Below are 12,184 nucleotides of genomic sequence, written 5' to 3' on the forward strand. Positions count from 1 at the left end.
GTTCATCTTGGTGATGTTGGCACTGATCTGTTCGAAGCTCTTCTTGGGTAGAGTTCTAGTTGATTGGGGCAGGGGGAGGGGAATAGAATTTGGGGAAGAGACAGCAAAATTGAAGGAGAGAAATGCTAGAGTTAGAAGGCACTTTGTTTATAGTTTCTTAACTTGTGCCCCCTTCCCTACCCCACTTTCTCATCCCCGTCCGAGGATACACGCTGGGGCTCTGAGTTGCCAGAGATGCTAAGAGATGTCTGGATTGGCTCGTCTGCCCCCATGAGGCAACTGTGAGCTTGTGGGGAGCGGACCCAGAGACAGCACTGGTCAGGCAGAGCCCGACTGGATGAACTGACGCCCGCGTGCCAAGGCCCGCCTTTCAGGGCGACGAGGAGGAGGCGCTCCTGTAATGCACTGACCTTTTAGTTCCAAGTTTAGAACCACCTTGGCCAGTCCAGCCCCCAACATAGCTCCAGCCAGCCTCCTCGATCTGCAGGGAAAGGTTGCACAGGTCCGCACGGTGGCCTGACACAACTCCCTCAGCTCTGACCCCGCCCCTACACCCACCTGCCCGGACAGAGGAACGCCAGGCACCAGCTTTTCCCACCTCACTCAACTTCCTCCCCTTTCTGCTCGTTCACACATCTTAAGTGCCTTAGATTACGCCAGGCCCTGTGCTGAACTCTGGGACAGAGAATTAAATCAGACGCGTTGTTTGCAAAGGGTTCATTTCAACGGCCTGTTCCCACTGCCCTAAAATTAAATACAGTAGTCCCCCTTTATCTGTGATTCCACTTGCCAAGCTTTCAGTTACCTGTGGTCAATCTCAGTCCAAAAATATTAAATGGAAAATTCCAGAAATAAACCATTCACAGGTTTTAAATTGCATGCTGTTCTGAGTGGTGTGATGAAATCTTGCACCATCCCACCCAAGACGTGGGTCATCCCTTTGCCCGGTGTGTCCACGATGTATATGCCACCCACCCGTTAGTACAGAAAAAACACATAGTATACAGCTGACCCCAAACAGCATGGGGGTCGGGTGCCAACCCTCTGCGTAGTCAAAAGTACACGTGTAACTTGACAGTCAGCTCTCACGTCCACCGCTCTGCACTCGTGGATCCAACCAACCCCGGATCATATAGTACTGCAGTATTTGCCACTGAAAAGTTCTGGGGACTTCCCCGGCGGTCCAGTGGTTAGGACTCGGTGCTCTCACTGCCGTGGGCCCAGGTTCAGGCCAGGGAACTAAGATCGCACAAGCCGTGCAGCATGCCCCACCCCCACCAAAAAAAAAAAAAATTCTGCATATAAGTGGGCCCATGCAGTTCAAACCCGAGTTGTTCCAAGATCAGCTGTACCTAGGGTTTGGTGCTATAGTGGTTTCAGGCATCCACTGGGGATGTGCCCCCAGCAGATAAGGGGGGACTACTGTATCTACTTCTGCTTGAACCCCAAGAGGAGAAAAAGGCAGTGAGGGATGGGGGAAGGTAAGAGAACAGGCAGGTCAGCCACTACACTTAACCTCTGCACCACTGCTCCTTGGCCCCAAAGTAAGCGCCCTCCTTCCTTGTATCCCTGTACCTGACCCTTGGCCAGGCCCTCGAAGCCGTCGTGTACAACCAGCACTCGGTTGCCCTGGATGAGACCGATTCTCACGGTGGAGCGGACGGCGGCATTCATGCCTGCGGCCGGGGCCCCCACGTTCATCACGGCCACTGTGTAAGAGCCACTCTGGAGAAGGAAGCAGAGGGGGAAAGAGGGGACAGCAGTGGGGTGGGGGGACAGGTCAGTGAGGGGAGCTACACTCTGAGTCCCTTATGGTCCTGACAGCACACCCCTCCCCCAGGGAACGCCAGCACAGCCTGTCCCCTCCCCCATACGAGGGAAGAAAAAGTCTTCATCACAGATCAATAAATAAAGCTGTGCTCCCTGATCCCAGGTATCACTGCAAAATGAATAGGAGACCCTCCAGAGCAGTGTTTCCCAAAGTGGGATCCTTGGACCACCTGCTGTATCAGATCCACCCAGCGAGCTTGTTAAATCTGCATATTCCTGACCCTACCCCCGATCTGAATCCCCTCTGGGGGCGGGGAATTAAGAACCACTACACCAATGGAAGAGGTGGCTCAAATACATTTAGATGTGATTATTCCAGATTTGCCCAGAGAAAATAATACATGAGCCTTCTTTCCCATTCCTTGCATGCTATCTTGTCAGCCTTAAACTGGATGTGGGTCTTGGCTCAGAGACCTTCAGGGCACTCTAAGAACATGGGCTTACATCTGGGGTGACTGAGAGAAAATTATCTTAGTGGGGTCTAGGACTCAGCACTGAAGATTACAGGCGGGCAAAGAAGTAGGTTGTGTGGATTGAGGGTAGCACTTCATAATGGGAGAATAAGGGAAGAGAGCAACTTGCCAGTACCTTAGATACTGGGGGTCTGACATGAGCCAGAAGCTTGTATACCTCCCAGTTGTTCATGAAGCTCCTAAAAAAGTACAGAGAGAGAGAGAGAGAGAGAGAGAGAGAGAGGGAGGGAGGGAGGGAGAGAGGGGTGGTGTCTCCAGGCCATTCCCCAAGGCCAGCAGCCAAGGGGATCTGGTCTGAAGTTTTGCTCCCAGCGTGAAGTTCCACAGGGCAAACCTCTAAGGACATAACTGGGGCCGAGCAGGGATTGGGCGGGGCTGCAAAGAGGCCACTAACTCACCAAACACTCCCTGAGCACTCTTCCCCCCTCACCTAGAGAAACTTATGATCTAGCTGGGTCCACATATAGAAATGACAGACTATGAAAGGCTAAGGCCAGGGAGAGAATCCCTGGGCTGAACTGAGCCACCTGGTCATCTCACAACTAATTCTCAGAAGAAACTGTTGCAGAGACAATAAGAAGAGGAGAAAGCAGAAGCTCCTATTTTGGGTCTGGAGCTACGTCGATTTTTGGCTTCATTCTGGCATCTGATTTCTGTAGCTAGTGAGCTCCTGGTCATTTCCTCACCGGCCTCTCAGCTTCAAGGCTTCATCAAATCTCCTCTCAACCATGGCCTTGGTCACGTCTTTGGTCTGAGGGACAAGCATGGCAACAGTCAGACTCTAGCAGCGCTGGATTCCCATCCCACACTGAGACCCTGCTCATCTCTGGGCTTGTGATTGGATCCTGCCCATCCTGTACCCCACCTTTTCTATGCCCCCCAAACTTTCACAGAAGAAGTATCTTTGTTTTTCCTTAATTTTCTGAGTAATGAGCTGCAAAAGAAAAGGGCTGATTCTATGCTCTATTTATTCGAAGATGGGCAGAGTGGAGGAGTACACACATAAGATAGCATCTTCCTCCATTCCACACCCAGGGCCCCAGCCTCAGAGTAGCCTCTAAACTAATGACTAAATAAAACGATCCTGCAGATAACCAGTTAGGAGGAAAGGCTGATCCCTGCCATGTGCTTCCCAACTACTGCTTTCTGCTCTGTGAGCCACGGCTTCAGCTTGGGGCTTTTAGAGATACGGTTCCAGGCAAGGCTGGAGCTTGTCTGGACTGTAGGTCATTAGGACTCCCAAGTCTCAGAGAGAAGCAGCCAGGAGACGGAGAGCCAGCCCTGAGAATCAACCGGACACCTGAGCTTCCAGCCGCAGCATCTGCCCTGTGGTATCAGAGGAGCGATTCCTCCGTAACTAGAGCCACCACTTCCTGAGCACTCAGCATCTTCCAGACCATTTACATGTCTTCTCTCCAGTCCTTATACTCACCCTCGAGGTGAGTGTTTCTTAGTAACCTCATATTGGTTCAGAGAAACATGTTCAAGGGAGAAATCAGAGAGAGGGATAAGCTACCCAGCCAGACCTTAATAGTATTCCCCTGCTTTTAATAAGTTTGGAGAGAGACTGCATGGGTCTCATTACTAGGTAGGATGCAGAGTTTCGCATCTTCTTTAGCAACATCTGGAGGATGGGAAAACTGAGGCTTAGTTAGACAGGTGACAGCTCCTGCACAAAGCCCATCGTTTGCCTTCCCCACACGCCTCTTCCTGTGCTGCGCCACCTCTCCACCTGCCCCCGCCCTGGTAGCCTCGGCAGCTACTCTCTTTCCCCATTAGCTCTAGCTCAGAGACGGGTTTGGGGCTGGCAGGAAGGCAGGTTGGGGTCAGTACTCACCACCTGGACACACTCCATGAGGGGCAGGCGCACAGCCTGGTTACCAGAGAGGCTCACCACACAGGCTGGGGTGTCCGGGGTCCCCTCCAAGAGTGCCATCACTGCTTCCACACCCATCCTGCTGCCCTGCAGGGAGCAGAGACAGTCTGGTTCAAGCCTCTCCCTCTGGGCATTCAAGGCCCTTTCCAAATCACGAGTTGAGTTCCGCATTTAAGGACTGTGGCCAAGAACTCACTGGGCTTTACCTCCTGACCCAGATTTTGTCTAAAGCTTGATGACTCTTCATCCTTTTGCCACCTGAACCCCAAGGATTCTACCTGGTTCCAGAGAAACGTATCCACTATAGTAATCAAGGGGATTACTGGGGCTGAATAATACTCCCTTCCTGATGAAAGTAGGATAAGAGGGTACAAACTGAGTATCTGAGGTTAGATCTTAATACTTTCACTCATGCTCAAAGCTCTAAGATATCAGACCTTAGGGGAGCATATCATTTCCCAACATTTTCTGCAACAAAAGAGAACTCTTGAGCACATGGGAATGGGTCAAGGGCCACTGCAGTCGAGTCTGGTGGCAGGGTGGCATGAGCAACGGTTGAAGCCCCTGTGCTGGTGAGGCACTGTCCTGCTGGGAAAGGACAGCAGGTTGAGGGTTCCAGAGCCCCACGACTTACCAGGATTCTGTCAAAGGCCGACGGTGTCCCACCCCGCTGCACATGCCCCAAGACGGTGACCCGGGTATCATATCCCAGACGCTTGACCACCAGCTGAAGGGATCAAGGGAGGGGCAGAGAGAGATACAGAGTCAAGGACCTAGACTTAAAGTCAAGGTCCCTAAACAAGCAGGGACCTAGATAAACCAAGGATGACTTAGCCTCTTATCTTGTAATGATTCCTGGGTGGGAGGAAACCAGGGGGCAGGAAAGCTGGGGAGAGACGTGCAGGACTCAGGGGAGACTCAGAAACCACCCGGCAGTGGGGCCAGGATGAGTAAGGCGTCAAGGCCTCTGTGGCTCCATTCATACTAACGTTTTTGATGTCTTCTGAGCTGATTGGTTTCCCGTTCCTGTCAATTGCACCCTCAGCCACAATGATGATGTTGAGACGAGAACCACGGTTCCTTGTCTGGTCAAGAACAAAGGAAAACATGGTCAGTGTTACGAAACTGCTGGACAGGAAAGGGATCAGCAGCAGAGCAGGGCGAGGGGTTTCAAAGGGCGAAATAAGGCGCCGGTACCTCGCTGAGCCGGCGACACAGGTGCTCCTCCCAGTCATCATCTGGCGGACACTCAGGAATAAACACCCAGTCAGCCCCACAGGACAGAGAGGTGACAAGGGCCAGGTATCTGAGACAAGAGCCAGAAGCGTCGCGCCAGGAGCTACGCTCCACCAACAGCCTCTCCCGTTCCTGACGAGGCCTAGTCCCATAGCCACTGAAAGGTCTGAGGAGCCCCGTTTCATTCTTGGGGCGAGGGGAAGAGCCCCACTGGTCCCGCTAATCAGCGGGATTCTGTCCCTGAAGAGCCCCTCTATCCACGCTCACCTGCCACAGCGGCTCCGCATCTCAGAGCGCTGTCTGCTCTTTCACACGTGCATGTGTGGGATGGGGAGGCTGCGTGGAGACGGGGAAAGGCAGGCACCCCAAGAGGAGTGTGTACACCTCCAATCTGCCACCACTGGGAGGCCTCCCTGGACTCCCCAGGGAAGAGGAAAGGGCTATTGCCTGGTCCATGGCATAAACGAGCCAAGGTGGGGGATCTTACCCACAGTGCCGGCCCATCACTTCTAACACAAACGTCCTCTGGTGGCTGTAAGAGACAGACATAGGGCTTGCACAGTCCAAGCGGCCCTACGGCCAGGACCAAGCCCCCACCCACACTGAGGCCAAGGAACCTCTCGGCGAGATGCATTTACGCCGTGGGCTTTCTAGCAGGTCTCCTGAGACACTTGGAAGATGCAGGGTAAACACTTTAGCCACAGGGTGTCCCTGGCCTGAGAAAACACCACAGAAAAAGGTGACAGTACTGAGGCTCTGTGCCTGGGAAGGAGGGGGCCTGGGAAGGGAAGGAGCGAAGGGAAAAGAATCGGAGGGAGGACTCCACTAACCTTGAACCCTCCAGGACCAACCTGCAGGAGACTGTCACCCGCCCCGCCCTCCCATTCTCCTGCGCTGCTTCCCGAGTCCTGCCCTTCGGAGCAGCGGCGTAATGGCCACTACTATCTCTGTGACACGGTTGGAAAGGTTTGGGGCTCCCTGGATTTGTCTCAGTCTGGAGACAGATCATTTTTAATCATTTAGGAGACCGCACAGGTATTGAAGGCCTCAGAGCGACACATTTGGACAGTGGGTAGATAGTGGCCAGAGGCAAGTCTTACGGCATCTATAGAGCAGTGCAATTCAGTGCTCTAGGGATAATTTTTAGTTAAAAACAATGTTCTGGTCCCAGAAAACTGGTCGCTGTAGTCACCATAGCTCAAGCACTTTCACCTTCTCTAGTCCCCAGCTGGTTGGTCTGTCCCAGCGCCACCCTCCCACGCCTCCTCCCACTGGGCCCTCACCTCTGAGCGGTAGTGGTGATGGCATCTACAATCTCCATGATCCGGTGCAGGGCAGAGTCAGTGCCAATGGTCATGTCAGTGCCGCAAAAGTCGTTGTCGATTGAGCCAACCAGACCCACAATGTTCAGGTACCTGGACTTTGCAGCCTCCTCCACTGTGATCTTACCTGACAAGGGGAAGCAAAGCAGGAGGCACTGGGTGAGGTCCCTGGCATGCTAGGGAGCAGGTGACTGGAGAGGAAAGGGGCTGCAGCCAATGGCAGCTGTTGACAATGGCAGATAAAAGAGGGCAAAGACGGCCCTCTGTGTCTGGGCAACAATTTTCTTCCATGGGAGGGAAAGGCGGGTGTGTGTGCCCATACGCAGAAACCACACTCACGAGAGCAACGTCTCACCTGATTTCTGGAGGTCGCTCAACAAGTCACTCCACTCAGAGCGGAAGGTGTCGGCCCCGGTGAGGCTGCCGTCACCCCCAATGACGCACAGGTTGGTGATCCCACGCTTCACCAGGTTGTGGGCAGCTCGGAGCCGGCCCTCTCGTTCCCGAAAGTCCTTGCACCGGGCGCTTCCAATCACCGTGCCTCCCTTTGGGGAAGAGGTGGGAGTCAGCTCCCCAGGTGACGCGGCCAAATTCGGCCTCAACATGCTAAGATTGCCCTATCCCGACAGTGTGATGGGCTGGCATCACCACGTGGCTCCCTGGGAAGTCCCCTGACATCCTGAACAGTCACTGGCCCCTTCTTGTGTGTGTGTGTGGTTTTAAAGTTTTATTCTTCATGAAAAGGATGAATGAAGTTCACATGAGTTTCAAATTCCGGAGTCACGGATACTGATGTTTAACTCTGTTGTCTGAGGGTACATGATTGTACAAGCTTAGCCACTGATAGAAGACATGCGAGTCTTGATTGCCTCGGACACGTTTCTACTTCATCTGCCTAACTCCTCTGACTGCCTTCAAGATTGTTCACTTTATCTTAATTTTCAGCTTGGTTTGCGTGGGCCTACCCAGAGCTTCCCCTGTTTTTAACCTCCCTGTAGTTCACTGAGTTGGTTTTTGTTTTGTTTTGTTTTGTTTTGTTTCTGGCCCCTTCTAAAGGAAGGCGAGATGGCGCTGGCTGAAGTATCACAGGGTCATTCCCATGTTCTGCTACACTTCTTAGAAGACTGCTAAGATGGGCCCATTCCACTGAAGGCTTTGTCACTGTGACTGTCCTAAAGAGACCTAGGGATACACACGTGTCTGTAGGCTTCTGAAATAATCTCCATCTTTCTCATCTTAGACGTGTAAGAAGCAGCAGCAGTGACTTCAACAGGGACAAGGCACCGCTAATCCTCTTTCCCCTTTGCGCCTGGGGATCTGTGTGCTAGTGGGAGGAGCCACAAGACCCAGGCATTCACAGGAAAAACCCGCTCTGAATATGGAAAGCCCTAAATCCCCAGGAGCTTGTAGACACCCCAAGAGAGGAAAGTACACTTAGGGTTTTCACAAATCATATGAACTCCTGGCATCCATGACTTTGGGGGTATTGATGGGCAATCCTGGCTCGTTCTCAGACCACTTTATGAAGGCACCATTGCCTGTATAAAACCTTCACAAAGTGCTGCTCATTAAATTTCTTCCCATGGATTTTTTTTTAGGGGATTGAGGTAAAGAATGAGGATACAAATGTAATGTACAGATTTTTCAGTAAATCAGAAGATGAGTATAGAATGACGTAGAGAAAGTAGCAAAAAGGGCTGTGGATACAATAGAAATCATCTTAGATTCTTCTTTAAACTCTAAAATGCTCTCTCGGTTCCTTCCTTCCTTAAAAGGTTTGGTATCAGGTCACCTCATCGCCATCACATGAGGACTGGCAAACTTCAGCTCTACTCTGGCTCTGGCTCCAGTACTCTGATGAGGTTATTTTCAGGGCCTGACCTTCCCTGTGACCCCAGAGCAGGACCTGTTACGTGCCAGTTCCTCAAGTCTTGCCTCTGACCTTTCTATAAAGAGCAAAGTGTCCCGTGATCACACCCCCAATCCTCCATCCCGCCCCAGGAAACCAGGGTGATGTTTTCAAATGTAAAGAGTAAAGGACAAACATAGCCCCTCTCTGGTCACAGAATCCCTTCTTATCAAACCACATGGCAGGGAATTCAGGAAACCACGAGCCCCAATCCAAGTAGGGGTGAGACAAGAACAGGACAAACACGGGACAGGAATCCTCTGCAACATACCAGCTGAAGCATCATGGAAACACTCTCCCAGGTGGCTTCCCTGATGTTAACTCCACCATCCACCAGGCCTTGATAACCCTGTGGGGTACATTACACCCATTCAGCCTCTGCTAGGCTTCCCCCAAACCCCCAGGATTAAGACCAAGTCCCTGGGAAGAGGTTCTCTGAGAATCAAGTCACCCATCCCGCCTCCCATTACTGACGCCTGGGTGCTCCTGAAAATAACACAGTCCAAGGAAGGAGACGTCAGCTTTTTCAAAACCCTCTTCTAGTTTCTCTCGCTCTCTAAACATCAGAATGCCCTTCCTAATATTTGATCTTGATTCCTCTTATTTTTGGTTCATCCCATTTCCTCCCAGGGGAACTAGATGACAGATGGTTTTGATAACCAACAATGGAGGAAGAAAAGAAGGGTATGTTGGAAGGAGGAAGGGAGATAAATGTGACTTGAAAAGATAAGAGACTATAATGTTTGAGAGAAGAAAGGCAGACAGACCTTATGGAAAGAAGAGTGGATAAAGGATGAGAGGAAAAGGAGAGGAGGGAACCAAAGAGGACTTAGAACCTCAGAAAGTAAGGCAAACTGCAGAAACACAGTGGGACTCTAGGGCTCTGTCCCTCCTAGGGCTCTGTCTCTGGATGTATTGAATTTGCTGTGAAATACTAACGCATTTCACCTTCTCTTCTCTTGGGGGAAGTAAAGGGAGGACAGAGCTACTTCTTACATTAAATCGAATAGGCAACACGAGGACCCAGCCTGCAGATCCCTGGGACCCACCGTCATTACTGGAGCTCCGAGTGGGGAGGGGTGACTTGTGAAGACAGGGAACCAAGACTAACCAGACACAGCAACGTAACTGGGAGGTAAGGAAAGAGGGTGGGGAGGGGAAGGAGAAACCAGAGAAAGAACAATGGGGAGCAGAGCAGAGAACCAACCTCATGGACAAAGAAGACACGGGCACCAGTATAGATGCCAACTCGAACCACAGCCCTGACAGCAGCATTCATACCTGCAAGGAGGAAAGTGTCAGAGAGAGGTTATCCTAAGAAAAGCAGCCCTGGACTCTAGGATCTGAGACAGTCCTTTTCTAAGGCTTTTCTCTGAATCTAGAATCCTCTCATCCAATTCTTCTGGCCTCACCACTAACACTGAATTACTTCATTCAATGTTAATATAGCACAAGTTACCTCCATCCCTCTCCCCTCCCCCCCAAACCCCATCTTTCCTAAGACCTTTCCTTGCCAGGGCAATCTGGGGGATAACAATCCTGAATGCTTATTGTGGGGTTAGCTGCTGCTAGATGCTTGTCGATCGCCAACTCATTTAATCCTATCCACAGCTCTGGAGTTGCCTCCATTCTACAGATTTGGAAACTGAAGTTCAAAGAGGTCGAGGTCACAGAGCTGGGACGAGCTCAGCTTTTAATCCAAATCCTAAATGTCTCAACCAACACTGCTGACCTCCATGCTGATCCCAATGTCTGTACGAGGCTTCTCCTTGCCTTCTGCATTGAATCTAGGTATCCAGCTTGTATAGGCTTTTCAGGACAAAGACATGGCTCTCTGGGGCTCAGTGACCTGACCATTCACAAGCTGTTCTTGAGCACAATTACTGGCTGGTGGATTCTCCCAGTCTCCATACACACACAGCTTTTTTTTAGTGTCATTGAGTTGGTGTATGTTCCAGTGTACACCACATACTGAGATTCTCTGGCTCCCAAACTACCAGAAGAGGTTGTGACCAAGCGTGCAGACAGAATTTGTGGAGACTCTATGCTCTCCTTCTCCCGCACTGATCTTCTCCTGTGACCCTGTGTGTAACATGTGTATGAGGAACTTACAAATCACACTGCCAATTATTCTGTTTCCACTGGGAGAAACAATTAGGGCTGAAACAGAGAGGAGAGCCTTTCCTCCTTTTCCCATGTGAGTACTATCCTTCTCCTGGTAGCTACTCAATGACAAGAACTCTCTCCCAAGAGTATGGGGAGGAGCTGACCTGTCTCAACACACAACACACGGTTGTGAAGACCTCCACAGTAGAGACGATGCCACTGCTTACTGTGCTCAGCACAGCCTCACTGGTGAGACATTCCTGGGTCTTGATCCTGGTAACCCTGTCTTACCTTGTAATGTGAGGAGGTGATGCTGTAATGGATCAGCTTCTTGCGAACCACTTTAATCACCCTCCCTCAGATACCCCTGTATACATTACACATTTTTGTTTCAATCTAAAATCTATTCATAGGGTCCTTAACCCTGCCTGGGGAAATATCATATACCAGCGAGCACTAGAGAAGTCAGTAACTGGAAAAGTCTGCAGCAGCAGACTAAAATCCACAACAAACTATTGCATTATCCAAAGCTATCTGGAATGGAATAGAATCAAAAAGACCAGAATGTCTGTTTTGGGGGTTTGTTTGTTTGCAGGCCGACAAAGGTTGGTATTACATGGCGACAAGCTCCAAATTAAATTGGAGGTTCATTCACTTGCTGAACAAATATTTATTAAATACCTCTCATGCTCCTGACACTATGTAGGCACTGGGTACGCATCACGGAATGATAGAGAGTCTGGGGATACAAAGATAAAGGACTCAGGAATGGTCCTCAAGACTTGGGAAGAATTATAGTGTTATTCCAAATTGGATCCATGTGGAGGGGATTTATACAAAGTGCAGCGGGGACAAGGAAAAGGAACATCTACGCTGCCAGGAGGAAGCCAGTGAAGGTGATACAGAAAACACAGCATTTGTCCTGAGGCCTAAAGGATAATTTCCTTTCAAATCTTTTTGCTAGGCGGATGAATTTGGGGAGAATGTTATAGACAGGAGGAATAGCACAAATAAAGGTGAGGGTCAAGAAATAACCTTAGGAAATTCAGTATTATAAAGAATAAAATGTAAAATGATGGCGAGATGAAGCTACACAGATGGGCAGGCACCTGTGTGCCCAGCGAGGAAGTCTGGCTTTTATTCTGAAGGCCAGGGCTTGACTGGGGATCCATGGGTGATAGTTTCAGGGAATCCATGAACCCCATGAAACTATATGAAAAGCTTTGTGGGCACAGGCATTTCTTTTGGGAGAAGGTCCACAACTTTCATTTGATTTTTTTTTGGCCGCACCGCATGGCATGCAGGATCCTAGTTCCCCGCCGGACCTGGGATCAAACCTGCAGCCCCTTCAGTAGAATTATGGAGTCTTAACCACTGGACCACCCTCACTTGATTCTTTTTTTTTTTTTTTTTTTTTTTTTTCACTTCCCGG

The 12,184-nt window shown here is 50.5% G+C and overlaps 1 protein-coding gene across 1 annotated transcript in view; it reads right to left on the reverse strand.

Moving 5' to 3' along the window:
* Positions 1 to 12,184, reverse strand: part of PFKM (phosphofructokinase, muscle) — a 42,196-nt gene that overhangs the window by 4,820 nt on the left and 25,192 nt on the right. Inside the window, exons 4-17 of the mRNA XM_024736990.1 lie at positions 9,854 to 9,927; positions 8,918 to 8,995; positions 7,093 to 7,282; positions 6,699 to 6,864; positions 5,903 to 5,947; positions 5,377 to 5,485; positions 5,169 to 5,264; positions 4,814 to 4,906; positions 4,141 to 4,266; positions 2,990 to 3,054; positions 2,419 to 2,482; positions 1,576 to 1,725; positions 411 to 481; positions 1 to 55 (exon numbers count right to left, since the gene is read on the reverse strand). The exon at positions 1 to 55 is cut by the window's left edge and continues 13 nt beyond it. Of these exons, the coding sequence (XP_024592758.1) occupies positions 1 to 55; positions 411 to 481; positions 1,576 to 1,725; positions 2,419 to 2,482; positions 2,990 to 3,054; positions 4,141 to 4,266; positions 4,814 to 4,906; positions 5,169 to 5,264; positions 5,377 to 5,485; positions 5,903 to 5,947; positions 6,699 to 6,864; positions 7,093 to 7,282; positions 8,918 to 8,995; positions 9,854 to 9,927 (1,382 nt within the window). The remainder of the gene's footprint in view (positions 56 to 410; positions 482 to 1,575; positions 1,726 to 2,418; positions 2,483 to 2,989; positions 3,055 to 4,140; positions 4,267 to 4,813; positions 4,907 to 5,168; positions 5,265 to 5,376; positions 5,486 to 5,902; positions 5,948 to 6,698; positions 6,865 to 7,092; positions 7,283 to 8,917; positions 8,996 to 9,853; positions 9,928 to 12,184) is intronic.

Source organism: Neophocaena asiaeorientalis, unplaced genomic scaffold, assembly GCF_003031525.2.
Source record: "Neophocaena asiaeorientalis asiaeorientalis breed wild unplaced genomic scaffold, Neophocaena_asiaeorientalis_V1.1 scaffold134, whole genome shotgun sequence".
Classification (NCBI taxonomy): Eukaryota; Metazoa; Chordata; class Mammalia; order Artiodactyla; family Phocoenidae; genus Neophocaena; species Neophocaena asiaeorientalis.